Below are 27,472 nucleotides of genomic sequence, written 5' to 3'. Positions count from 1 at the left end.
GAGATTCTACAGGTTTGGCAATGAATTCTACTCCTAATAAGGACGCAGCAAAATGAGGACCATTCATCTCCTAAAAAGCCTCATAGTCAACTTAAGAAAAGCCACACTGATAGCGATTTAGTACAGCACCCTCCTAATTTCCAACACCAAAAATCAGTTCCTCCAGTGAACACAAGTAGTGGCAGGTTTAAGACGCCACCACAGTCCCCAAATTGTGAATCTTCATATAATAAAGATGAATCTCCATGTTCCAGTAATAACTCTTTAGCTTCAAATAAATCTTCAGCTTTTGAAAAATTGAAAACACGGACAAGTAAATCATTCAAAAAATGGACAAGTAAATCAAAAAACAAAGAAAATAAAGGAAGCAAAAAATAGATTTATTTTATTTGGTAATCTTATATGAACAACCAAATGTTCCAAGCATGTATTGTTGAAAAAGTCTTGAAGACCAAATTTTACTTGTGCCTTTACTTTCAAATCGTATCAAAGTGCCAATGGTTTCACTTTTATAACCCATCATTTTAAATCATGTAAAATATTTTTTTTAATTTTTACTAGGTTAAAAACCATTTACTGTCAAAATTTTAGCAAAATTTAAACCAAATTTTTACATTTATATAAACTTAGTTTTGTAAATGTGTGTTCCACTTTTTAAATGTGTGTTCCAATGCACTTACACTGTACAGTTCAATTGCCATGTTTTTTAAATTTCATATTTCCTACGGTTTTCAAAACTCTTTGTATATGGTAATTGCTTACTTATTTATTCAATTTGTCTATTAATAGATATGCTCACAGCCGCATTTGCTATGATATTATATACAGAATATGCAATAGTCACTTAATGCACCAAAACCTAAAGTTTTATCACCTTAGGAAACTATTAAATCAGGGGTTCCCAAACCGCTGGCTGCAGATGGCCCGCGGGCATGAGCAAAATAAATGGCCCTCAGAGGACTTTAAAATTACCGATTGCCTACGTTCACAAATGGACATATTACTTTAAAAAATCGTCTAAAAGTTTTTTATTGATTTCTGTAATTATTTACATTGTCTTTGTTAAGTCACAAAAACAGTTATGACTGTCACAGCATTAGCCAACCTGCCGCGCTTGTTACTCTGGTATAAGGGTTATACCGCGGCATGATTCAACAAAAAACTGTGAAACTTTGTCTTTTACTCCGCAAGTACGTAGTTTAATCTGTTCTAGAAGCCATGTTTATTACCAGCATATGTGTCGAACTTCCTGACCTTACTAACAGTATTCGTTATAACCAAATTTTGGCCAATACAAGTCGCGCCGCCAATATAGCAAGGAGAAACTTGCCTGATGCATAATTATGATTTCACATATTGGCCCGCGATAAAATAAGTTTGGGAACCGCTGTATTAAATCAAAGGGTTTGGTTTTAAAATACAGTCAAGCACTTGCATTTATTGAACAGTAATAACGCGCAAAGTTCAAATATAAAAATCGTTTTGTGGTACAGTTTTTAAGCTTATAGTAATATAGTTTTTGTAGTTGCTTATAATGTAAATCTTCACTGCATTATTTATACATTATTGATAGCAGCATCGTCAATATGACATTAGAAGCATTTCTGTTGTGCAATAAAGCTGCCAAAAAATCTCATGTATAGTTGACGAAAATGGAGATTTGTTACATTCTCATTGATACAAAAGTATCTCAGATCCAGCTACGCCCATCTGGGCCAACCGCGTACAGTTCACTTTACAACTGCTGTGTTTATATTCTATGGCGCACTGTTCCGAGACCGTTTCGCTTGTATTGTCATTTCACGCTGTTTCAAACCTGCTGCTAATGATTGTAAGCCAGCATTAAAATCAATGGCAACTTCATTGCGAATGTAGTCGCTTGCCCGGTCCACATATCTGTTCAAAACATGGTTTTATAACATCTTATGAATGTATGTAACTTAATTATCCTTGATGGCAGGGCAATTGTTTTAACACCGAGTGTATGTATGCGTCCTTTGGCAAGACACATAATAACAATTACTCCAACCCAGTGACGACTAATGAGTTGTCCAAACTATTAGGAGAAAAAATTAAAAAATTTGAAAAAAAAAATCATTCTCTATCAAGTAACATACATGATAACTCATAGACTGGCATAAGATGTATGAAACAGAACACCCGTGTTAGAACAAGTGTCCTTTCTCAGCCACGCAAGATAAAGCAAGTTACATTCATTCATTCATTCGTACTCCTTACCTTCCAAATTGGTCGGGTCCACCAACCAGGGCTCCATATAATTTGTGAGCATTCCTAGAACCTTGACTGATAGCGTTTTTATTACAAATTGCAGGTTCAGAACCACAGGAGCTGAAATAAATTAGGTTTACTTACATTTTAACTTTAAAAAGAATTTTCAAACTGGTGTGCTGTGAAACAAGCATTGTTATGCTACAAAACTGTGAGTAACATTAAATTGTCAGTAGTTTTGTTAATTAAGATTTAAAAAAATTATGAATATTATTTTTTGTGTTTAAACCAAGCGGTTTTTAATCTCGTATTGAATAAAGTTTTACTATCTTAGTTTTTACCTAGATCTGTGATGGGGGTTCTGTGGTGCATTTAAACCCAAGCCAACAACAAAGCTATGATTTGTGTTTTTTCCTGACAATGCAGCCATCTGCGTCATTGAAAAATTTAAATATCTGTTTGTGTCCGCTTCTGTATCTGCCAGTTCTGCTGCTTGGACACTCAGAAATGCGACATAAGCTGTAAAACAGGTTAGAAACTCTTTAAATCATAGCTTCCAAATCTGGGAGTTACGTAATGAAAAAATCGCACTGTTTACCAGAAAAAGACTGGCAGGAAATTTTCTGCCAACAATAGCAAAAAATCCGCAAGCAGAATTTAAAAAAAAAATTTTGGTTTAAGTCATTTGTGCACACATTTGCTAAAAATACAAAATCACAAACTACCTGAATGCATATTTGGACCACGGTAATTAAGCCACACCATTCCTCCAGGTATTTTGTATGTGCCTGTTTGAAGCCAGTTTGCAAACGCAAACACTGGTGTCTTATATTGGCGACTGTTGGTAGCTTTGGCAAGTAACACCTAACAAATATAAAGTTCATGAATATACAGTCTGATTATTTCAGTCTAAAGACTTAGGATCAAATGCAAATATAAACAACAAGAACAACTGTTCGACGAAAGGGATCTATATGGCCACTACGTGCTCAATAATATTCCTGTAAATTAAAAAAAAAACAACATTTTTTTAAATGCTCTTACCTCTACTCCTTTTGTTTTATCGTCCCAAAAAAATATGTTTCTGTGATTGGTTATTTCATTATGGAAGCTTTGTGCCATATCTAAGTACTCGTCCTCGTAAGTGGCTTTGTACAACCAGATTGCAGCCCATGCCTAGGAAAGATAAACATAATTGTTTATGTCAAGATGCTGCCACCATTGTGGAGGTGTTTTTGTGTAATGTACATAATGGTATCTGTAATTGCTACAATAGTGGTCCCTTATGGTTGACCAAAATGTCAGATGTACAGAAAAAAATCAATCATCTAAAAAGTTTTATGCATACTAATTCATATTCTTATAAGGTGTATGTAATAAAAAGCCCTTTTTATAACATTTTTGTTGTTGTCCCATCACCAACAATAAGTAGAGTACATTCAATGTGCTATCTCATGGTTAGGCACCTGTCTTTAGCACTGAGGATATGGGCTTGAGGCTCGTCTCTATTTAAATTGTAGGCATATGATTCCTTGGGCAAGACACTTAATGCCTCCAACCCAGTGGTCACTAATGCCTTGTCTAATTTGTTAGCCAAATTGTTAATTCATAAAAATTTAGAAGTAATTACCAACTCATCCTCTGCGCCACTAAATGAGAAATATCTTGTATTTTCACGAGGTATAGAAGCACTATATACACCTCTGTTGGTATGTGCGAATGTAAACAATTGCCTTGCATGAGTCAAACATGTGGAAGAAAATGCAGAATCTGTAACATTGAATTATATGAAGTTGTTGAATCTAAATTGAAATTACATTGCTAAATTATACACCTGGTCTACTAGGCAATTTGGCCATTATTTTTTTACTACAGGTAAATTTTTAACCCAAAGATAAACCCAAAGATAAAAGTAAGATTTTAACTTTAATTCAATCTTATATAGTAACACTCCATGCATATTTCAGGTCTTTCTAAAACCAACCAGTTTGATTGAAAAAGATGCTTGCAGCAGCAAGAGCAGCAGCCACATCAGAAGCTGCGTCACTACCAGGTTGGTCGGCGTTTATCGAATAAATTGAACGATCTGTTTGTGTAGTGTCTTCAGGTCTGCTCCAATCTGTCTGGGCAGACATGTATTTTCCAACCTATGAAAAATAGCACAATAAAAATAGGAGTTGTTTGTTAATTACATTAAATTGCAATGCCTTTTCTCTGGCGCTGTGGCATAGTGGTTAGCATGCCTGCCTCTACGACAATTGCTCTAACCCAGTGGGTCACTAATGTTTTTTTAAATGTTTAAATGTCGCCCATACAAAAAAAACAATCAACCACAAAGTAACATACATGGTTAATCAAAAGCAGGCATGAGGTGTAGGAAACTGAACACTTCGCAAGATAAAGCAAGTTACGTTTATTCAATGTATGAATACCTGCACAACCAATTCATTTTCCGCTGTATGGCACTTAATAAGATATTGTGCGGCCCATCGAATTTGTTGTAATACATGACTATATTCCCCAGCTACTTCATATGCTTCACCATACTCAATAGCTCCCCATGCAAGCATTGTTGTACTGAATGCAATCAATGACGTTGTCTTTACTGCACCACCACCTAAAGTAAGTATTTATATCAGAAATTCTACTTTTAAAAATAATTTGTTTGTAAAATATGTTATACAGTATCATTTTAAAAGGAATGGCATATTTATTTTGTGTGACAAATTTAAGCTTTTGCACATAATCAGTGCACAGATGTGTGTTTTATTAACTTTTATTTTGGGCGTTCTGCTTGCCATCAAAAATAGTCAGTTACTACGTTAACACAAAAGTTTAAAAGAAATAAAAAATGTGGCAAAAATAAATAAAATGGGTGCCTGAATTTGTAAAAATGTATTGCATTCTACCAAAAGGCAGAACTATGTATTCTAGAAGTTGTAATAAAAATAATCTCATTTATACATATTAAATGGGTTTATCTCCTAATAAAGAACTTTCTGTATCCAATGTCACTAGACTTGATAAATATACAAGGCGATTACAAACAAAAACGTGACGAAAAGTAAACGAATATATATTGTGAAAACAACAAGTTAAGACGCTTTTGGGTATTGGATTGTAGCAAGCTATGCCAGATTATGTAAAATAAATCTTCTAAGCACATAATACCATATAATATGTGTACTGTTACAGCGTAATACCAAGATTTTAGCAAAGACATTAGATGGACCTGTTATTATTAGATTATCTATTTTTTAAAAATGAATAACTTTAAAATGTTCTTTTTTATTTAAGTAGACCTGTATTGCTGTAATTACATAAACTTTGTTATAACTCATGTTATAACAGACAAATGTCTTTTTTCGGCCACGCAAGGATGAAGTAAGTTACATTCATTCTTTCGTTCAATCTGTCCGGCGCCGTGGCAAAATGCTTAGCGCCCTTGCCTCAAACCCAGAGGTAGTGTTGTTTCGACCACACGATAATAAAGCAAGTAGTTACATTCATTTATTCATTCACTTTGGTCAAATAAAGAAACTTACCGTTATACCACCCCCCACTCAGATCTTTATCGATGCTACATCCATCCTTTATATTTGAATCACCTCTCCATGGTATACGATGTCCATCTGGAAGTTCTCCCGACATCTGAGCCTCATAGAAGAGCATGGATTTGTGAATTACTTCATTATAATCAAAGGTTTCTATAAAAAAAATAACAGTTTGATTTATTCTAAGCTTCTAATCAAATTATGGATAAAAAATAACAATATAATAAAAAAACTTCTAAACAAATAAAACAAAATTATTGAGAAAAGATAACAATATCATTTGATTTGAACCTGTGAACAAAAAAAACAAATTATAAAATAACGTATAAATTTTTTTTTGTATTGTGATGTTTACGTATGTCGGAGATTTCATTCTCACCGTAATTTGATTTCGCCTCCCATGAGACTTCTGTTTCTCCTCCTGGAGCAGGACGACCATTAGGTGTGTAAGATGCACACCGGCGCTCTTGTGTGACAGGGGGCAATGCAGGGCTTTCATTCAGATCATTTTGTATCGGAGAAGCTGTAATTATTGCTTCTGATGACGTGGGTGTTCTTGTTGTTGTAGAAAATAGGTTCCATAATTCTTCTTGGCTTTTATCTTCTCTGGATGGTGGGTTTCCTGAAACCATCTGAATTGTTCTGCGAAAATTGATGAATGCTATGTAACTTGCTGAATTCTCGCATGGCAGAAAACAACAGTTCATATAATTCAGATATTCTGTTTCATACATCTAGTGCCCACCTACAATTTACCCTGTATGTAGCTTTGTGGTTATTGTTTTTCTATATAGCTGTCAATTTAGACAACTCATTGGGGACTACTTGGTTGGAGCGATTGCCGTTACGTGTCTTACCCAAAGACACGTACACTCACAACGGTAGCTGCCACGAGACTTGAACCCAAACCAATGGGTTGGCAACCGCGCTAACCACTGTTCTACTGTGCCGGTGAAACATTATGTCTTGCAACTTGCATCATTGACTCGTTTTTTAAAACTATTACATATAAAACCGATTTAGACGCTTACGTGTCGGTTGTCCACGCTTCAGAAACGTTTGTAGTCGTTGCGTCCATTGGCAAAAGCTTGCCGACGGTTTTACCGTCAATCTGCCACCCACTGCATAAACCCAGCAACTCTGCTTTGCCGATGATTTGTCCGGTTCCAGAGTACCGGCCGACAAAGCTGATTGTGAGGTCCTAAAAAGTATGTAACTTAGTAAGCAGACTTTAAAATTATCGAAAACACGTTTAGATTACGTTGTAAACGGTTACTAACCTGCCCTTGGTAAAGATTGACATTGTAGTATTTTGGGACAAAACAATATTCCGTTCTACTGTGAGCAATGCTGTGTAAGTTTACTGTGTATGTTTCCAGATTTTCTAGCGGAATATTGAAACTAATGCGCGCTACCCAGCCGCTAAAGGTTTTGCCTACACCAGGGAAATACGCACGACCGTCAAAGCCACCATACCAACTACTACTGATTATAATCGTTCCATTATATACCGGGCAGCCGACAACTTCGTTGGTGGCCGTTAACACAGGGCGGTTCGTAATACCCATCGAATCAACCCATTCCTCGCCGACGTTTTCTACTTGATATTGCGCGTTTAAAACTAAAGGAGTTCTGCGCGTGGTGGTTGTGTGAGCAGGTGGGTCGGAAGAAGGGTTTGTCAAGAACCAGGGAATGGTTGTCCTTCTTCTAATCGTAGTTGGCAGTCTGGTTGTAGCAGGTGTTGCTGGTGTGGTAGTAGTCGCTGTTGTTGTTGTTGGTGCCGGCGTTGGTGTCGTCGTCGTCGTCGTTGTAGTAGTAGGTGCTGGAGTGGTAGTTGTAGTAGTTGGTGCTGGTGTAGTTGTAGTAGTTGTTGATGGCTCTTGCGTGGTCGTCACCTCACTTGTATTATTTTCAGCAGGAACATCGATTTCGCTTGGAACTGTTGGGGTTTCATCACGCGGCCCAGGCTGAGCACCTCCTACCCTCAATGTACGGTTTGGCGTTGGTGGATTTCCTGGTCGATTAATTGGCCTGCGAACTGCTTTTGGAGGTGGTTTCTTCTTCGATTTTCGCAATTGAATTGGTCGTGGAGCTTCTTCTTCCTCTTCTTCTTCCTCTTCTTCTTCCTCTTCCTCCTCTTCCTCTTCTTCTCCTGTGTTTCTAACTATTGTCCTTATCCTTGTGCGGGCGGGTCTCCAGCCTCTTCTCGTGTTTTCCACCGGAGCGGATAATGAAATACACCTTGGATTACCTGGGGGTGTCCACACCATGTCACTCTTACTGCAAGATTTGTAGGCAGGTCCCCCAGTGAGTCTAAAGCCTCGGTTACACATAAAACGACATCTCTCCCTTCCATACGTACATTGAACTTTCCCATTTCGTGGTCGTGCCAGTTCTCGGCAACCAGAAACCATGAAGTGTCGGCCGGTAATTTTTCCTAAAGATTTCACACGATTTTAGTAAATAGCAAATTTATTTGCCTAGGCATTTGTTGTTGTTTGTATTAGTCTTACCAGCTAAGAGTCGTCCAAAAAAGAACACGGTTCGTCTCGACGAAGCGATCGGATTGTATCGTAGTCTGTATCGGAAACCGGTACCCTCTGGGTTTCTTCTTAAAAATAAAATATATTGCGAACCAACTTCCACGGGTGTGCATCGTGGTGCTGGACCGAACGGACCGACCCTGCCAAAACAAATTGTCAATTATTATACGAAATCTTATTTCTGTATGGGTGACAATTTAGGTAACTTAGTAAACACTGAGCAAATATCGTTTCAAATCAAAAGATACGCACGCCCAAAATGGTGACAACATATCGAGGCTTGATTCCGATAGTCTTTAATTCTGAGGCAAGCGCTCTAACCTGACGCCGGCAAAGCAGCGCCGGCATTTTTTGGTGAAGTGTTATAACGGCATATAAAGTAATGGCGATCACGCGCTGTAACCGGAATATAGAGCACTATTGTCGTTCGTTACGATGCACAATGGCATGTGAAGCAATGGTGACTTACGTGATTCTTTCTCCACGTTGAAAACCTCCGGACTTGGACGGGAACAAGCCAGTGACGTGGAATACCGCTTCATAACGATTAGCTGACGCTTGCGTTGCTATGGTTCTATTTACCACAGCACGAAGTACAACATCTGATCTGTAAATTGATGTTAACGTTATCAGTACATTATTATCACATTATACATATCAACAAATATGAGGTTTTCCTAGCATTTATGGAACGCCCTAATCATCCAAAGCCACCTTGCCTGGAGCAACAAAATTTTCCACGTCATGTATAGCCGTATCTATTCCCCTATTATTGCAATTGAATGATCATGTTGCTATTAAGTGGTAGGGTCGCCTATATCGTGTGGCAAACCCGAAGCGACACTTCTTATAGCTATCTTACCGGTATAGTAAGTAACTTGATACGCAAACTTAAAAAAAAATAGGTGCATGTGCGAAAATTAGAAATCGCATTTTTCTTCAAGTAAGTTCGAGTAAAAATCGAACACGATTGTGCTGTGCTGTTGACGCACAAACTTGGCTATCAACTTTTTTAAACCTCGAAAGATTGCCCTGGGTTATGCTTACCCGAAGTGTTTATCTTATATACATAAACCACAGCAAGCTGTTAGGTTCTTACGGGTTGTTGGATAAAGAATTTATTTCAAAGATGAAAGTCTAATTTTTTACTTAATTAAAAAATACTCCACTTTAAATGATTGTAATAAATAGTGCAATAATTGAGACGACTGACATTCCGAAAGTTTATTAAAGTTGTAAAATAAATTTAGCGGAACTCGTACTCGTTATAGTGAGAAATAAATGGCCCATATCTCCAACCAACATACATTTATACAATATATAATAATGGATAAATGGTAATTATGGCAATGCGGCAGTTTCGTTAGCTTTTACTAAAATTGTGGCCAGAACTATGTAATTACTTGTTCGAACCGGTTTAAACCGACTACACCACAGCCGGAAATTTGAAAAGCCACAATGTTTTCGTATTATCAATTTTCTAATACTCATATATAGTAGGGTGGGGTAAAATGAGATACTTTTTCATTCTATTTTCTTGCCCATTTGGCAGTAAACAAAGAATATTTAAAAATTTATAAATCGTAGCACCGCGACACTTAAAAAGGAGTTAATAATTATCAAAAACATGATCGGGAAATTTAGGTCTAACTTACTTCAAAACGTTTTTTTTGTTTTTGTTGTTTTAATAGTTTTTGTACTATAATACTTAACAATAACCGAATATGGCCATGGTATACTTTAAATGAGTAAATTTGTGTTGCCTTAGGGGAAAGGAGTTAGTAACTCCTCTGGCATGCCCATTGGAACATATATACGGACATATAGTAGGGTGTGGGATATATACCTATAGTGGGGGGAAGGGACATCTTTTCATTCTATTTTAAAATAAAGAACATTCAAAGAATTATTAAACCATATCCTCACGATTCCAATAGACCGTTGTTAATTCTTAAAAAAACAAACAATCCGGATGTTTGGATATTATGTGCTAAAGGTGTCCCGTCTTCCCACACCCCACTATATATATAGTAACTAATATAATTCATAGTAGCTTACACAACTCAATACAAAAACATACCTTTTTCCTAAATCTCCAAACCGTGTACCTCGTTCAGGGACTATACAAGTCTTCGAAGACGGTGTAATAAACGCAAGTAAAACGAACGTGAAGATTAAACGAATCATTTTCTTTATCTTCACAATTTTGTTATTTAAAATTTTCCTTGGCCAAAATCGTGTCTCAATTCGCTTGTATCTTTACTTATGTATGAAGCATAATACGACGGACTTGAATCTGTGTGAAAAATATATAAATTATTATGTTATAAAATAAATCCTGTTCATTTAAATCGACTACAAAAAGTTTAATGGTTTAAAAATAATGTATTTTGTGTTAACTACTGTACAATACACCTTTACCCTGATAAATCAACCTAATTTGGGCGTGGAAATCAATACAGAAAATAAAAATTGCCAAAAAAAACTTTTTTAGAATCCTTATAACCTTGAAAGCGTATTACAATTTCTTTATTCACTGTCCTAACTGCATTTTTATCATAAATGAATTTTAGTTTAAATTTAAATCATATCGGCTTAATAGTTTTCTGACGTCTGCCAGTTAGAAATTAACTGCGTCAATGCCAAACCTGCTGTAATTCTGTGTATATGCGATAAAGTTCTGAGTCGCGACCTCAACTTGATTAACGTGCGTTTCACCTGAACTCAAGAGCTTTTGTCATTAAATAGTAATCGCATATAACCTATATACAAGCGGTCCCGGATGAGTTATAAGTTTGCATGTAAATATTGTCAAACCCGATGACATAAACCTTTTTAAGAGCAAATTGCTTTGCCTTTACCAGGAAATGTTCTGACTCGTATTCTACAAAATATTAACACAAAAAATATAATTGATGTGAAATTCTTCGGTGTTTGCAATACTTATGGCATATGTAATTTGTATTGAAAACTTTACGCGCCAGTTGAAAAAGATATAACATATATGGTCGGGTGGGAAAAGATGGAACACTGTTTCATTCCATTTTCTCGTTCCATTTGGTAATAAACAAAAAAAACATCCAAAGAAATATAAAACCGTATCCTCGCGACTCCAGTGGAACGTTATGTTGGTTTAAAACACGATTAGGATATTTAGATAATGTGCTAAAATTTTCCCATCTAACCCAACAGTCCTATATGAATAAAAACGCTACCCTCACATAAACGTATTCTGCTCGAACATAACTACGTAAAGTAAGCTTCATCCATAACGTAATAATATGCCACGTATAAGTAACCGCATTTCTTTTTACCCATTCAGCAACCTATACTTCACATGGCTAACCTGACGTTACAGCAGTATACGGTACTTGGAGAAAAACTAGCCATTAACCAGATATGTAATTAGGGACCCTAAACGTTGCGGTTGTAAAAAGTTCATGGCTAATGGTTATTTACCGGAACGCCGTGCCTATTATGGTTTTGAAATAATAGACCATTCAGGTTTACTGCATATCGTTAAATCTTTATCACTAAGTAAAGACAGTTTTCAAAGTTTATCATCTATAAGTTTGACTATACACCCCGTAACTCGCCAGCTAATAATAATCTGTAAAGTCGAAACAAGGTGTGTCGGGTTTAAGTCCCTTCACAGTAGTCACTTAAACTCAACTCCCGACTATTCGTGACCAAATATATTAAACCTGAACCGTGGTATACCAGGTGCTTATTCGGTGTGTTGCAAGGTAACTTAATATTACCTCGAAGCTATTTGGTAAGTGAGATTACGCCCGCACTCGAGCAATTGTCGCCGCAGTGGAATGGCAGCCTTAAACTATTACACCACCACTTTCTACATAGCACAACACTTCTCGAAAACAAGTTTATTTTGGTCAAAAATACTCAACATTCCGATTTATTTCATTTTGGCTCAAAATACTAGGTTCAAAATAATTTTGGTTCAAAATAAAAAAAAGATTCTCCATGTTCTTATTTTATCGAATTTACGCTACAAATTCGTAATATTCTCATGACCCATACATTAGTATAGTAGGTTAGGATAAAATGGTCTATGTTTTCATTCCTTTTTTCGTCTTATTTAATAGCAAAAAACAAACAAAATTATATAACCGCACCCTCGCTGTATTGTCTAAACTATATCTACAATCTTAAGTTAATTCTGATTTTTAAAATATTCTTGATGTTGGTATGAGCTATGTATGATCACAATGCAAAATTGACAAAGTACGAATTCTAAGCTATTGTGATCTCCGCTGGGCTCGATTTGATTATTGTTCAAGTTCAGACGAGCCAATCATGATAGATATGAAAGAACATGACAATCGAATTAATTTTCCGTCGAATGCTTAGCGTTTGTTCTAGCAAATGCGTCGGGCGCAATTACATTACACAGTATCAGTTTTTGACGTAATTATCCGACATTGCAGATCAAACGTGATCACGCAGGTACTAAATATATCAACAGTTTATCGAACGAATTATGTTTGTGCATTTACCGCAACCGTAATCGACATACCGCAAATGAAATATTCTTCACATACGTCATTTAAAGGTCATATCGCTGCGACAGACGTTGTCCGATGACGCGTAACAGGCAGTTACAATGCATAGCACGTCGACCATCGGTAGATAATTACTACGCCAGTTTCGCTAACTCGCACTCTTTCAATTTCCGAATTTAATCATTTGAGTCCACTAATATTATAATAGATTGCATTTACTGTCAAATGAAAAGATACCCTATTTTGTTCTGGACGTTTTTAATTTGCACTAAAAAAGTTTATTGCCGGAAAGATATAAAAACGCATATAATATAACACAATATATTAAACACTACCAACATTATAATATCTTCACATTTTTTTAAAATAAAGCAAACAGTTTTAACAAAATATTAACTAAAACTTTCGTTATAATACAGTTGCTAGTTCTAATCGCAAGTTTTTTTTATTTAAAACATATTTTTTAAATTTTGGTTATGTTATAAATAGGCAAAACGCGAAAAAATATTACACGTTTTTACTTAAACCTCTAACGTTTCAAACTTATGCCGATTAAGATATTCTGTACCAAATCTTATCCTGTGTGTTTTCGAATTTGTAAAATTTCACTTGTTGTGCGGATCGGTGAATAACTCTTCGTGTGTTTTATTATATTTTATTAAATTGGTGTCAATTATTAAAGGAATGATAGTACTAATTCGTGGTATTAACCAAATATCGTCATCTATTTTGATTTTGGAAATATTTGGCAATATGTGCTTAAGAGTCCCATCTTCCCCCATTGTACTATATAGTGCGATATTTTTGCCCCTACGGCCTATTATAGGAAATACGTTTGATATTAACCGACCACACCGCGTATGATATATACTTTACTAACGATTCACCCATAAAGTGTCGCCCTATGGGCTATGCGTTAGTCATCACTAATTAGACATTTTCAAGTTAGATAATAAATACCTAATCTTGCATGTTGTAATTTAGCAGTTAGCGCGTCAAACGATTAATTGTCAAATCGTAAAACTCATCATCTGCTATTTTTACAATTAAAGATTAAAAGCCGGTTTGACTGCTTTGGTTGTTCGATTGCGATTACGTAGAACTTACCGACTGACGTTATAATAGTTTTAACATTTAATAAAAATAAAATAATATAGTAGGGTGGGAGAAGATGGGACACATTTAGCACATAATATCTAAATATCCTGATCGTGTTTTAAACAATTAACAATGGTCTATTAGAATCGTAAGGATATAGTTTTATAAATCTTTGAATGTTTCTTGTTTACTATTAAATGGAATGAGAAAATAGAGTCAAAAGGTGTCCCATCTTCCCCACCCTACTGTACCTTTATTTGTCTCTTCAATTACCGGAGCAAAGATTTAAAAATATTTTAAACGAAAAGACAGGATATAGCGACAAAACGACAGTTGCTAAAACACGCTTATATTTAAAAAAATTAAACAAAAAAAATTTCTCTATTATTTTCTATTTAACAATTATTGTAATAACAGTCATAAGCAAAAAAGTAATACACCAATACTAAACGTTAACGTTTTACTTACATAATCTTGTATATGCTTGTCTTCAGTTTTTGATTCCTATAAAATAATGGCCGAAATATTTTAGAGTCTTACCAAGTAATGGCTGACTCAAACAACCTGTAGGAGAAAATTACTTTTAAAATACAATATTATCGTCTTGCTAGCACCTTCCCACTCATTCTCTCAATTAATCGCTTTAGAAATAAATCACCACAGGGGAAGCAACAAGACGAAATTGTTGATTCGCTTTTGAAACAAAAAGAATTTATAACGCGGCGATTTATTTTATTATTCTAAGTGCTGGATCTGTACTCCGCGAACACGTCTTGTGCATTTCGTTCCCTCGATTCGAAATTAGTTAGCAGGGGCTAATGGTCTGCCTGAAAAGTGGCCGGCATTTCTAGAAGCATTTTTATCAAGATTGAAAATAAGAGGTTTCTAAACCGCGGCGTTTAGATTTCTCTGGGAAATTATTGCGAGATCGTCACTACGGCACTCTAATCGAAAGTTCTGTGTGAGAAAATTGAACCAATGTCCGTACTTCTAATATAATTGGTTGAACTCAAATTCAAAAGCACGCGGGGTGTTATGGCTTTACATTCTCACGTTAAAACTTATAATAATAATTTTTATTTGCCTGTTTTTTTATTTGCCTGAAAGACGAAAAGAAAAGAATGTATAGCGACAAATAACAGTTTTTAAAACACGAGTTAAAATATATTTACATTTATTTGAAAGAAATTAAGCGTGGTCGCTACACCTATAGCAGACAAGCGAGACATTTATGTTTTTGACTTTTCTCGTTCATGTTTTATTGCTTGTAAGCTTTATCCACACGGACAAATCCGCAAGACAAGAGTTATTTTAACTTCAAGCCCACAGTGTGTTTATCAGTTTACGTTTACCAAGATAAAATCAAATCAAAATAGTCGTGTTTGGCTTCGGGCGATTCATTTCAGTCATTTCTTGAGACAACTAAAGGTTTTTCTTAACTATAAATGCAAAAGTGTTGCGTTTAATGATGGGTTGATACGGAATAAGTAATTTTGGTCGTAGGCTTTAGTTGCTAAAAATAGTCATACACTCTTGTCATAACCAAATAAAAACACCTTAAACCTAATATTTTTCAATTATCCAAATGTAGCAAAGATCTATATAACTGATACGTCACCAGGTGTTTTAAAGTATTTCAACTGTTTAAAAAATAATAATTCTGTATTTCTTGTGCTAAGAGCGACATCTAGCCGCTTTTGGTTGCATTTTTCACCCGGTTGCTAGCATTTATGAGCTAATGATTATTGGGCACGTACAATTTATTTTAAATGTGTCTATAACACGTTAAACTTTTGATTGCATTTTCGTTAAATATTTTGCCCAAGATTTCCAAACTTCGCAAAAAAAACAAATACAGAAGTAATTTATGGTGTTTTAATAAAATGCCGACACTGCATTGAATATTACTTTGTTTACACAGTTGAATTATTGTTGATCTTCATCTTGGCTTGGGAAGCTTTCAAGCATTTCTTCAACTAAAATAATACACAAATTGTATAAGTTTCATGTTACATATTCAAACATATGAATAGTTTAAAATATACTCAAACACAGAACTGTGTACTCCATAAAGTAAGAAAGTTATAAAATTTTAGATGCAGCTTTGTTTAACATTTTATAAAGTATGTTTATACGTACACTTTTCCATTGTTTGTTGGTCGCCAATAACAACGGTTCTTTTAGTATGACGGTATCTGCGACGATACCACCATGCTTGGGTAGTTTCGGTAAGGACGAGGAGTCCGATAAGAAGTAGAAGAAGAATTGCCTTGTTCATCTGCAATAAAAGTGTGATAACAACCACTCATGTAGTACTAAACTAATTTGACTTACCTTGTGTGTTATCTGAACGAATGATGGATGATGGCAAACCCATCGCCTTTTATTATAATAACGCGCTATTTTGATATGTTTAATTGTTTCCGAAGCGCGTGTCATTTCATGAGAAATATCTGCATACGCCCGTTTGATTTCGTGGATCCATTTTTTCTCCCATGCCTAGAGACGCGAAAACAGGATGTAGAGATCACTGTATCTTAGAGTCCAAACATTGATTATAAATCAGTGAACACAACAGCAGGCCAGATTTTCAACAAGACTTCCTAAACAAATTTAAAATATAACATGTTGTGTATCTTGAAACCAAGTTAAATCACTCGCAGTACCGAAACCTCAAGGCGTTTCCAGCCATTTTTAAAGGAACATTATTGAATTTAGAACACAAACCCTTAAACAATTGGAAAAAGAAAGCTTAATTTCTAAAAACACGTTTTTGTTGAATTAGGTTAAGTTTCCAAAACTACCTTATACACAGCACATTCGTATTCTATACTTACCGCATAAAAATATACATGTGCTGTGTACACATTTGATGATTGCTAGTTGGCGCACTTATTACACTTTCCTAATATACTATGTATAAAATGGTTAAGCAAGAATTATTTTTTATGTAGATAAAGTTCAAATTGATCTCATTTACTCCCCATTGTTTACCGATGCCAGTGCGTTCCCGTTTTTTCTCCTTCCTTACGCCTTTAACCCAGGGGAAGGGTTCAAGACTCGTCGCTGCTACCATTGTGTTAGGCCATGTGATCCTGGACAAAACACCTAACCGCAATTTTTTAAACACAGAGATCATTACCAATCAAAATTACCGACCGAGTTAAATATGTAATAACTCGTTTAGGCTGGCAGCACGAGGTGTATATGAAACAGCTAAGAACACCCGTGTGATAACCACTGTCGTTTTCCGGCCACGCGAAGATAAAGCTTGATTTATCAATTTATAAGTTACTCTATACGTCCATTATGTTTAAGCAATAATTTACCGAAGGTGTGTTTAGAATTATTTTATATTTGTAAAAAAAGCGCCACAGTTGGGAAACTCTTTGAGGTTTCGGTGCTCCGAGTAATTTAACTTGGTTTCAAAATACACAACATGTTATATTTTGCATTTGTTAAGAAGTCTGACTTGTTGAAAATCTGGCCTGCTGTTGTGTTCACTGATTTATAATCAATGTTTGGACTCTAAGATACATTGATCTCTACATCCTGTTTTCGCGTCTCTATAGGCCTGAGAGAAAAGATGGATCCACGAAATCAAACGGGCGTATGCAGATGTTTCTAACGAAATAAAATGCGCTTCGGAAACAATTAACCTTTCAGATTATCGAGTTGGTAAAAAAGGCGATAAGTTTCATATTCTTTCTATTCATTTTGATCATAACTACTCTAAAAGAGTATATGCGTCATTGTTAAACACACATTAAAATATGGGATACTGGTATCCATCTTACACAACAATGCTATATACAGAGAGAGTAGGTTGGGGAAAGATAGGACACATATATATTCTATTGTCTCTTCTCATTTAGAAGTAACAAAAATATTCAAAGAATTATAAAACCATATCTTTGCGACTCTCATAGACCGTTGTTAATTGTTTGAAACACAATTAGGATATTTGGATATTATGTGCTAAAGGCGTCCCATCTTCCCCCCCACCCTACTATATATATATCACAGAACAATTGGTTAAACTTGATTTTTGTCTGTTACATTTTCATAGCACCATATCCTTAACACAACTGAAAAAAAGAATTTATATGACCACTAACGTCCTCAAAAACAAGTAATTACATTTCTATTTTAAAGTTCCTATTTCCCCGAGGTACTCTCCCCTTGTGGAGAATGTTTAATTTCTGTTCGGTTTTCGTTAGTTTTTTTGCAGAACGTGAGATTAAAGTTCGTTGCCATTTTATCATTTTTTTGTTTGGTGTGTGATTCAATTTATGGCTGAATCTATTTTACTTCAATTAAAAAGGGAAGATTGTGTATATACGAAGTGTTACTGTGAAGAAAATATCTGGAAACTATGTGATTCTATAAGAAAATCCAATTTAGAAGTTTTACCGCATTTATCAGTTGTGTTTATTTCTAACAAAACTAGAAGTATACCAATTTGGAAGCAGAGATCTGCAAAGTCAGAAGAACTGCCCGTTATATGGGATTATCATGTAATATTGCTTTATCTTGACCAAAACTGCAGCAAACATATGATCTTTGATTTAGACAGCAGTCTTGCATTTCCAACAGAAGCCTTGGAATATTGCAGTAAAGCATTCTGCCCACAAATCCTGCTTAAAATTCAATATCAACAATTCTTCAAGGTGATACCTGCAGATGAATACTTGAAAAACTTTGCTTCAGATCGTTCCCATATGATGCTGGAAGACAATAAATGGAGTTCCGATCCTCCAGATTATCCTCCAATCTCAACAGAATCTTCTAGCATGAATCTTGATGACTTTATCTCTATGGATTTTGAGACAAATAAATTTGGAGCTATTTATTCACTCAGTGAATTTATGAAAATAGTTTAACTTAACAAATCTGTCGTGTTAATAAAATAATTACTAGAAGTAATAAAATACTGCTTATAAGTAAAAAAGTATCATTTAATGTAAAGTTGGTTTTCTTTTTATTTGTATTAGATTTTGACTGTTTTTTTTTATTAAATGTATGATTTGTAGGTTGTTGTAGCTAGGCTAGATATGCCAGGTAGGCTTAAAGTGCGTGTGTTATGTGGAAGGCATCTGCCCGTCATGGACAGAGCATCTGAACTTACTGATGCATTTGTGGAGGTAATGGTTTGAAATCTAGTTTGTTTTAAATAAATGTAGAATGTGTAGATTTTGTAGATATATATTTTATTTTTAATGTGAATATTATTTGTAGGTGAAATTTGGTTCCATCACTTATAAAACCGAAGTTTTTGGAAAATCTTTGAATCCAGTTTGGAACTCCGAGTGGTTTAAATTTGAGGTAATGGATTTCATTTATATATTCCTACCACCTACCAGTGTAAGCTTATGTGGCTTTAGACAAGATACTTTAGGGGCAATGGCTCCAACCCAGTGGACACTGATCGTTTGTGTTTAATTTTAGGCATACTGAACAACAAACACCACAAAGTTATATATAGTGTAAGTCGTATGAAACAGAACATTTGTGCTATACCGGTCACCGTTTTTCCGCCATGCGAAAAAAAAGCAAACTACCTTACATAACTATACCAGTACTTCCATCACGATTTTAATTTTCGAAAAATTCCTGCAACCTTCTATGGTTAACAGTTTATTATATGGAGTACTTTGTGTAAAATTGGTACACGCAAGGATAAAGCAAGTTTTGTTCATTTATTTTCCAGGTAGATGATGAACATCTGCAAGATGAACCTCTTCAAATCCGTGTGTTAGACCACGATACATACAGCACACATGATGTTATTGGGAAAGTTTATCTTGACATCGATCCATTACTTGATCCACAATCATCACACTCGTTATGTGGATGGTTCCCTATATATGATACCATGCATGGTAGGTTTTTGTGTGAATGATTTATCCTTGGGGAATATAGTGGGTTGGAGGAAGATGGGACACCTTGGGTAGGTTGAGGGAAGATGGGACACCTTGAGTAGGTTGAGGGAAGATGGGACACTTTTAGTAGGATGAAAGAAGATAGGGCATCTTTTCATTCAATTTTATGGTCCAATTTGGTAGTAAACAAAGAAAATTTAAAGGATTATAAAAACTTGCCCTCACGAGTTCCATAAACCGCTGTTAATTGTTAAAAACAAGATCAGGATATTTAGATATTATGTGCTAATTATTTTTATTACATTTTTTTTTTTAATTACCTAGGTATTCGTGGTGAAATACAACTGAAAGTGAAACTTGAATTATTTGCTGATTACAATCAATTCAAGCAATCTTCATGTGGACTTAAGTTTATATGCGGTATATAATATGTAGCTGCTATAAACTATTCATTGAGTAAATTTATTCTGTGTTTTTTTATGTAGTTCTGTTCTATATGTGTGAGATCCTACAACAAAACAAGCCATGGAAACCGGGGTTTAGATCTAATTTGGTTTATTGCCACATAACCTTTGGATATTTTTATATGATAATACAGTCAAACAGAAAAATGCTTCAGTGTAGTATTTCTTAAAAGTAGACAAGATGTAATGAATATGATTTGAGTGTAATCAATGTTTTGTAATTTAACTTACTTACTTTCCCTTCACGTGGTCGGAAAACATGGTGTTCTGTTTCATACACCTCGTAACAGCCTATGATATTTTTTCATTCATTATCTTTTATTGGTATACAGTTCGTTCCCTTTTCAAATAAAATCAACTGTAAAAGCTTCTACCAACTATAAGTGAACTTACAATCGTTTTTGTGAACACCTGTTTCCTAATGCATGTTTGCATTATTTCTCCCTAAGGGGTTAAACAACCCAAATAATCAGAATCTCAATACTATCTTCTTATTGGAATATTTTTGTACACACACCAGGCACTAGCATACCAGATTGTTTTATAATTACTGCCATCCATGGTTTTGTTGAGGAACTCCTCGTCAATGAAGATCCGGAGTATAAATGGATCGATAAACTAAGGACTCCGCGTGCATCCAATGAAGCAAGACAACGACTCTTCTCAAAGATGTCAGGAGAGTTGCAGAGGAGGATTGGGAGCAAGGTAGGGATGGGGTTGCATATTATATAGCAGCATAGAATAGTGGTATCAATGTTTTCTGAATGATCTTTGGATGCTGTTGTATCCGGCGCCATGGCAAAGTAGTTAGCACGCCTGCCTCTAACCTAAAGGTAATAGATTCAAGGCTGGTCACTGCTATCATTGTTGGTGTATGTGTCCTTGGGCAAGACACTTAACCTCAATTGCTCCAACCGAGAGGTCACTAATGGCTACCAGTTACCACTTATTTTTATGGAAACTTTGTTTCAATAACGAAAAAAAGTTAAGTTTTCAATTTATGTTTAAATCAACGTTCAGGTTGAAAACACAGGGGGTAATGCAGTGATAGGATACCAACAAGCATTCGATATTGAAGGAGATTCTGGTATAGTGGTGCGTGGTATTGGCACAGCTGTTTCTATTGAAGAATGGAATAAAAAAGATAAATTCACTGTCGCGTATGTTGTTTTTTTGCACTTTTTTGTTTATTTTTGTAGTTTTTCATATTTTGCCTATTGTATTTTGTTTTTGTATAGTTTGACTTTGTTATATAAAGTGAATTCGTCCCATAATGTCTTGTACACTGTCAATAATAAGCTGACTTTTTAGTTTTTGGTGATCTCATTTTATCATTTGGTTGATCTGCGTGTTATCAACATTTTAACCATTGCTTTATTTTGGTTGCTGAAACTATACCCAAAAATTCTGAATCATTATTTATAGATCACCAAAATTCAAGGACTTTTCCAAACACCCAGTATATGATTCCACATCTCATTTACAAACAGCAAAGGTAAAATACTCAGTAAACTAAACTAAACTAAATTACATGACATTTTAATTTTTCACTTATATATGCAGTTGTCAATTCCATCAGAAAATGTTAACGTACCAAAGCAAAATATCCATCTCTCTTCTAAGAATTTGAATCCAACAGATGGACAATCGCTGGTTAGTTGGTAGTGTGGCCTATTATTGTTATTTTAAAATAATAATCGAGAAAAAGGATATCATATTTTTGTGGTAATTACGTACTAAATAAGATATTCCTTTTTTAATATGATATCCCTCTTGTTGTATTTATTATATATGTACATTTTTGTTTAAAAGCCAATGAAGTTTTAACTTGTTTAGGTATTTTTTTAAATAAAAGTGTGTTTTATTCTTGTTGTTTTAAATAATGTTCTTTTTGCATGTAAACTGATATGAGATATAATCTATTGTTTCCAATTATTGCAGGAACACCCCTTCTACACGTTATTGTCGTATCCAGAGAATTTTATATCTCGGTTATCTTTTATTGTATCGGCAAGATCTGTTAAACTTCTTGAAAAAATTCACAACCAAGGTGTGTATTTTATCTGTACTAAATATTACTATGGGATAAACTTACTTTAACCTCCGGTGGTCAGAAAACGACAGTCGTTATAACACAGGTGTTTTGTTTCATACACCTTGTGCCAACTTACAAGTTACAACATAGCTACCTTTGTGGGTAACAGTTTTTTTGGTCATGGCCTTAAAACAGACGTGTCTGTTTCATACACGGCTTTGGATAAGTCAACGGTGCATAAATCACAGATCTGTTGACTTTCCTTGCCTATATACCAGAGGACCTAGGTTGAGGCTTAATGCTGCAGACTTCTGTTGTTTGGATAGAACACTTAACAGCAATTGCTTCAACCCAGTGGTCTTTTATGTGTTGTCTAAATTGACAGCTATACATTAAAAATAATAAGTTTCCAAAAAGATCACTTGAAAAGTTATGTTGTAGCTCGTGTGCAGGCACAAATACGAATATAATACTAAAAGCCATTGTTCAGCCATACAACGATATATAAAATTTCATCTATTTATTCAAATGAAGAACATTCATTATGATTTACTTGTTATAAACAGATGACGCTGAGACCAGAGATTCTTGGTGGAGTGAGTTAAGACAGGAGATACATGGACATTGTAACGCACTTGGTTGCAATGCTGTTCTCGGCTATTCTGAATATGCTTCAATTTGGTAACTAATAAATAGCATATGTTAATTGAGATTTATTTGGTCGTATTTATATTCAAGAAAAAAGCAACATTTTTTTAGAAATAATTGCACAATGTTTAAAAAAAAACAACGCCGTGAATATTATATTTTACCCTTAATATAAATTTTCCTATTTTCAACAGTGATGAAATGATAATACTGTCTGCTCAAGGAACGGCTGCAGTTGTTGATTTAAACTTCAAAAACCAAGGTCATTAAGTTCTTTTATACATTTAAAACTCACTTTAAAATAGAAAAAAATATTTCAATTACTTGGAATTAAAAGAAAAAAATACCCAAACAGACAATTGTTTCTCTATAACATAACACACTGGGTAAAACTTTGCACTGTAGCTGGAGGATACTAGGTTTGAACCTCGATGCTGCCACCGCTGTGGGCGTTTTCTTTTTTTGGCATTACACTTAACTTTTTGAAGGTGTTAAACAGGACATTAGTGTTATAACTCGATGCCCTATCTTTTTAGGATAATAAATGGCATTAGTCCATTCATGCTAAACCTAGTTATAATTATAAACCAGCTTTTATTTGTTTCTTTTATCCATTAAACAGATATGTTTCACGGTGAGGACAATATAAATACACATAACAGTGGTCTTCACCTCTTTATTGCCTCAACACACATGAGTGAACAAGTTTGTCCGATGTCGTTCTTGCCCTCGCCTTGTGATCCAAATGTTGATGTTTATGATGTCATATTTGCTACTATTGATCTACCTTCGCATGTCAGTGTACGAGGGAAAGGAACGTTTATACAAGCCAGGTATTCTGAATGAATGTATGAATGTAACTTGTTTTAACATCACGTGCCCTGAAACTGACTATCGTTATAACACAGGTGTTCTGTTTCATACATCTCGTGCCTGCTTAAGAGTTTTAAGTATGTTACTTTACCTCGCGCCAGCCCATAAGTTACCATGTATGTTACTTTGTCGGTGATTATTTTTTGCATTTTTTATGTATGGCTAACAATTTAAAAAACTTATTAGTGACCACTGGGTTGAACCAATTGTCATTAAGTGTCTTGCCCAAGGACACATACGCCCATAATAGTAGCGACGAGCCTTGAACCCATTACCTCTGGGTTAGAGGTGGTTGCGCTAACTACTTTGCCGCATCCCTTGTTTATATTATGTTTTCCTCAGTTTAACATATGTTGTTGAGATGCATCACTGTTGAAATATATTTACTTAACAATTAATATATTTATAGATTTTGTCGAAGCAAAAAGAAAGGGCAGGGCGAATCAAACGCATCGTTAGTGAGTGAAATTCTTCCGTTTATTGAATACGAACTTCATAAACAATTGCTTAACAAGTTGAAGGTAAATGCATGGCCATGGAATGTGAATATGTTTATAACTATTCTAATATCACTTATTTATCTGTACATGTCTTGCAATGGTTTTAAAGTGGGTGTTATATTGCACACCATATGTGGTGACTTTATACACTTTATGACTGCCCATGAATTACTATTTATGTAACTTTAAGTGTAATTGAATTTTTTTCCGTCTGACCTCCAATTTTGGTTACCCATTAGTAACCAGTAGTCGTAGCAAGAACTGTTATGCATATTGCCTAAAGACAGAAATTAAAAAAAAAAATAAATATTTTTTAGCATTTTTATTTTTTGCAGCTAATTGGAATGAATGCAATATTTGGTTTGAAAACCAAAATAACTCTGGGAGAAAACTTGATTATTGGTGTAGCTTCAGGAACAGCAGTTTATCTCAATGCTCTACCAGCACCTGAACAATGTAAGATAATATGTGATCAAACTATTTGAAAACAAATCTGAAAAAAAAAATAATTACCCACAAAGTAACATACATGGTAACTCGTAAGCTGGCACGAGGTGTTAAACCCGTGTGATAACGACTGTCGTTTTCCGGCCACGCGAGGATAAAGTAAGTTACATTCATTCATTCATAGATATTAGGGTGGGGAAAGACAGGACACCTTTAGCGCATAACATCCTGAAATCGTGTTTTGAACAATAACCAACAGTCTATGGTAGTCATGAGGGTACGGTTTTATAATTCTTTGAATGTTTCTTTTTTACTACTAAATGGGACGAAAAAATTACAGGAAAGTTAAAAACATGAAGTAGTAAATACTTTTTTATTAAAGAATAATTAATTAAATTCATTTTAGGTTCAATAGGTGCACAGCCTAAACAGATGTCTTCCTCCAGCAACCAAATAAACAGTGTATGTCTTCAGTATACAAAGAAATGTCAAAGTACATTTGATTTAAATGACATGCAGGTTGTTTTTATTATTTCGTGTGTTGCAAAAGACGGAAATTTTAAATAAATGTTTATATTTGTTTTCTTAACAGCAGTAAACATTTAAATTTTTGAAAAAAAGTCATAAAATAATTTTGAGTAAAGATATATCAAGGTAGGTATCATAGATTACGGAATTTATTTTTTTTAAAATCTATATGTGGTATTTTCAAATCTTTACAATTCACTTTAGCAGTTTGAAACGTTGAATGAAACTTCATCAAAAAATTCAACAGATGAATTAGACCTTTCTATTGGTGACAAGAATCTGTTAGCTGTTGTTGTAAGTACCTGCGTGGTAAAATAAAATAAACAGTTTATGGTACTGTAGAGTAAGATGTGGCACTTTTAGCACATAATATTCAAATATCCTAATCATGTTTTAAACAATTAACAACGGCATATAGAAGTCATGAGGATACGGTTTTATAATTCTTTGAATGTTCTTTGTTTACTACCGAATGGAGCGGGAAAATAGAACGAAAAGTTGTTTATTTCTTCAAAATGTCTTATAACAGTTAGAAGACTCAGATGATGAGAGAGAAATGATGTCTCTGATGGAAGACCATCTTCCTCCAGCTCTTTGCTTTATGAGCAATCTTGAAAAATGTCCAGGATTAGATGCGAATGTTGAACTGATGCAGGTTATTTAATCTTATTTATAAATGAATGTAACTTGCTTTATCCTCGCCTAGTCTTATAACACAGATGTTCTGTTCCATATACCTCGTGGCAGCTTACGAGTTACCACTTATGTAATTTGTGGGTGATTGTTTTTTTTCTGTATTGCTGACAATTTAGACAGCCCATCAATCCCCACTTAAACTCTTTGCTTCTGTTATCAAAGTAATTTGAATTCTAATTAATCAATTTTTAAAACATAGTGGAAAGAGGATATTTTTTAGACATTTCAAGTTTTATGGCGAGTTCGATACCAAGATGAAGTTGATGACGTTTCATTGAACATGGGGTTACGGGTTGCTTGTGATAATGCATTACGTGGGTTGTGGTTTAAGTTAAGAATGAAATCTCCAATCTGTTATCTCAATTCACTCAGATTTCAGTTGGTGTTACCAGATGATGATGAATTGCAGGTAAAATTTTAATATTCTTTGTTAAAAACGGAAAGCATTGTAGTAAAATCTATTTGATGAACGAAACTGGTCATAGGCATTATTTAACTGAAAATGAAGTCCCAGTAAAACACATAAGGGGGCAATTTTAACTTTAACAATTTTTAAAACATTGTCATTCCATTATTCAGGTGTGGATTACAGGGTCAGCAGTTGTTCCATCTACTGATAAAAAATCAAACCAATTTTTGAACGTTTCTCAAGACTCCGCTTTACAAACTACCCAAACTTGCATGGCACCGCTGCGTGAATCTGTACGAACACGATTCCATTCTGCCGGGAGCTCTTCTGTAGATAACCGCTTAAGTTTGGTCGAGATGAAACGTACTTCTTCCGAGACGCCATCTGTGGCTTCTGTTAGGTCAGGATCTCCAGTTCTGCGGAAAGGAAAACGTAGCGGCGGTTTCGGAAACCGGTTTCGTTTTGATTCCGGTAGCAGCGGGCGGTCACGTTACCATAGTGAGAGTGGATCTAGTTTTGCAAGTAGGGATATTGGATTACAAGACTCCACAAAAGTAACAATTGAAATAGTAGCTTCTGCTCATGTACCTGGTCGGAAAGTTAAACGCCATATTGGTATTCTTAATATGTTTATTATCCGTGAAACAACTGCTGTACGTGGCTCGGACGAAGAAATAACGATTGCGGAGCCTCCGACCAGCACAGGTAGTTGCTGGTTTGTTACGCGCGCTCTGGCGGAAACTCAATCCATGGTTCGTGCCCACGTGGTGGCGTTAGGAGGCAACGCTCTCACGTCGTACAAGTCGTCGTATTGCGTCCTGGAAGAAAGTTTAGCGAAAAACGAAGCGCAATGTTTGTTTCATGTTTGCGGAGATGTTGTTCTTGCTAATTGATGTTTAGTTTACTCTGCATACGTTAATCAATTTAAATTATTTTTGTGCACCGACCTAAACCGTTTTAGTCCGATTGCGTCCATTCTCATCCGTAAATCTATATTTTACCTACACGTTTATTGTCAAATTCATAAAAAATGAACTTTATTT

At 35.0% G+C, this 27,472-nt stretch overlaps 4 protein-coding genes and 1 long non-coding RNA gene across 9 annotated transcripts in view; 3 read left to right on the top strand and 2 right to left on the bottom strand.

Annotated features, from left to right (window-relative positions):
• LOC104265909 overlaps positions 1-606 on the top strand; it is an 8,073-nt gene extending 7,467 nt beyond the window's left edge. For all 3 annotated transcript variants that reach the window (XM_026835562.1, XM_018812788.2, XM_026835560.1), the window contains one exon: positions 562-606. The gene's annotated coding sequence lies outside the window, so the exon portion shown is untranslated. The remainder of the gene's footprint in view (positions 1-561) is intronic.
• Positions 607-1,405: 799 nt separating this feature from the next.
• LOC100185630 lies at positions 1,406-14,538 on the bottom strand. 2 transcript variants are annotated; one of them, XM_026835558.1, is made up of 17 exons: positions 14,416-14,538; positions 10,407-10,622; positions 8,796-8,933; positions 8,297-8,466; positions 7,619-8,220; positions 7,064-7,585; positions 6,815-6,984; positions 6,163-6,425; positions 5,775-5,936; positions 4,662-4,846; positions 4,214-4,376; positions 3,860-3,999; positions 3,274-3,405; positions 2,955-3,093; positions 2,571-2,748; positions 2,239-2,349; positions 1,406-1,896 (listed from the first exon to the last, which is right to left on the bottom strand). In XM_026835558.1, the coding sequence occupies exons 2-17, from the start codon at positions 10,511-10,513 to the stop codon at positions 1,758-1,760; spliced, it is 3,321 nt and encodes a 1,106-aa protein (XP_026691359.1). In that variant the 5' UTR covers positions 10,514-10,622; positions 14,416-14,538; the 3' UTR covers positions 1,406-1,757. The 2 variants fall into 2 exon arrangements, with proteins under 2 accessions (XP_026691359.1, XP_009859345.2); XM_009861043.3 differs by having other exon boundaries at positions 7,064-8,220.
• A 1,270-nt stretch (positions 14,539-15,808) lies between these two features.
• LOC100183270 lies at positions 15,809-16,401 on the bottom strand. The gene is made up of 3 exons (XR_717345.3): positions 16,282-16,401; positions 16,087-16,225; positions 15,809-15,923 (listed from the first exon to the last, which is right to left on the bottom strand). It is a non-coding gene; the product is annotated as an uncharacterized LOC100183270 (long non-coding RNA).
• A 1,718-nt stretch (positions 16,402-18,119) lies between these two features.
• Positions 18,120-18,980, top strand: LOC100177033 (protein N-terminal glutamine amidohydrolase). The gene has a single exon (XM_002122564.5). It carries the CDS (start codon positions 18,240-18,242, stop codon positions 18,828-18,830), a length of 591 nt encoding a protein of 196 aa, XP_002122600.1. The 5' UTR covers positions 18,120-18,239; the 3' UTR covers positions 18,831-18,980.
• Positions 18,980-27,469, top strand: LOC100180905 (C2 domain-containing protein 5). 2 transcript variants are annotated; one of them, XM_018812785.2, is made up of 19 exons: positions 18,980-19,091; positions 19,186-19,272; positions 19,658-19,829; positions 20,154-20,249; positions 20,814-20,998; positions 21,314-21,453; positions 21,719-21,788; positions 21,857-21,946; positions 22,235-22,343; positions 22,895-23,009; positions 23,171-23,238; positions 23,599-23,809; positions 24,259-24,370; positions 24,685-24,805; positions 25,203-25,315; positions 25,532-25,618; positions 25,854-25,979; positions 26,241-26,429; positions 26,600-27,469. In XM_018812785.2, the coding sequence occupies exons 1-19, from the start codon at positions 19,002-19,004 to the stop codon at positions 27,320-27,322; spliced, it is 2,904 nt and encodes a 967-aa protein (XP_018668330.1). In that variant the 5' UTR covers positions 18,980-19,001; the 3' UTR covers positions 27,323-27,469. The 2 variants fall into 2 exon arrangements, with proteins under 2 accessions (XP_018668330.1, XP_002122753.1); XM_002122717.4 differs by having other exon boundaries at positions 25,529-25,618.
• The last annotated feature ends 3 nt before the right edge of the window (positions 27,470-27,472 follow it).

The sequence above is a fragment of the Ciona intestinalis genome, chromosome 8 (assembly GCF_000224145.3).
Source record: "Ciona intestinalis chromosome 8, KH, whole genome shotgun sequence".
NCBI lineage: Eukaryota > Metazoa > Chordata > Ascidiacea > Phlebobranchia > Cionidae > Ciona > Ciona intestinalis.
Note: the sequence above shows the minus strand (reverse complement) of the source record. Positions and strands in the feature narration are given on the sequence as shown.

Bases quoted from the DNA above. Each gene is read 5' to 3' on its own strand.
- LOC100185630 (XM_009861043.3), bottom strand. From the start codon at position 10,513: ATGATTCGTTTAATCTTCACGTTCGTTTTACTTGCGTTTATTACACCG. The intron at 8,221-8,296 runs GTAAGACTAATA...TGAAATCTTTAG, and splicing joins TTTTGGACGACTCTTAGCTG to GAAAAATTACCGGCCGACAC. The intron at 2,350-2,570 runs GTAAAAACTAAG...AATTTATTTCAG, and splicing joins AACCCCCATCACAGATCTAG to CTCCTGTGGTTCTGAACCTG.
- LOC100177033 (XM_002122564.5), top strand. From the start codon at position 18,240: ATGGCTGAATCTATTTTACTTCAATTAAAAAGGGAAGATTGTGTATAT.
- LOC100180905 (XM_002122717.4), top strand. From the start codon at position 19,002: ATGCCAGGTAGGCTTAAAGTGCGTGTGTTATGTGGAAGGCATCTGCCC. The intron at 19,273-19,657 runs GTAATGGATTTC...TTTATTTTCCAG, and splicing joins CCGAGTGGTTTAAATTTGAG to GTAGATGATGAACATCTGCA. The intron at 20,250-20,813 runs GTATATAATATG...TACACACACCAG, and splicing joins TGGACTTAAGTTTATATGCG to GCACTAGCATACCAGATTGT.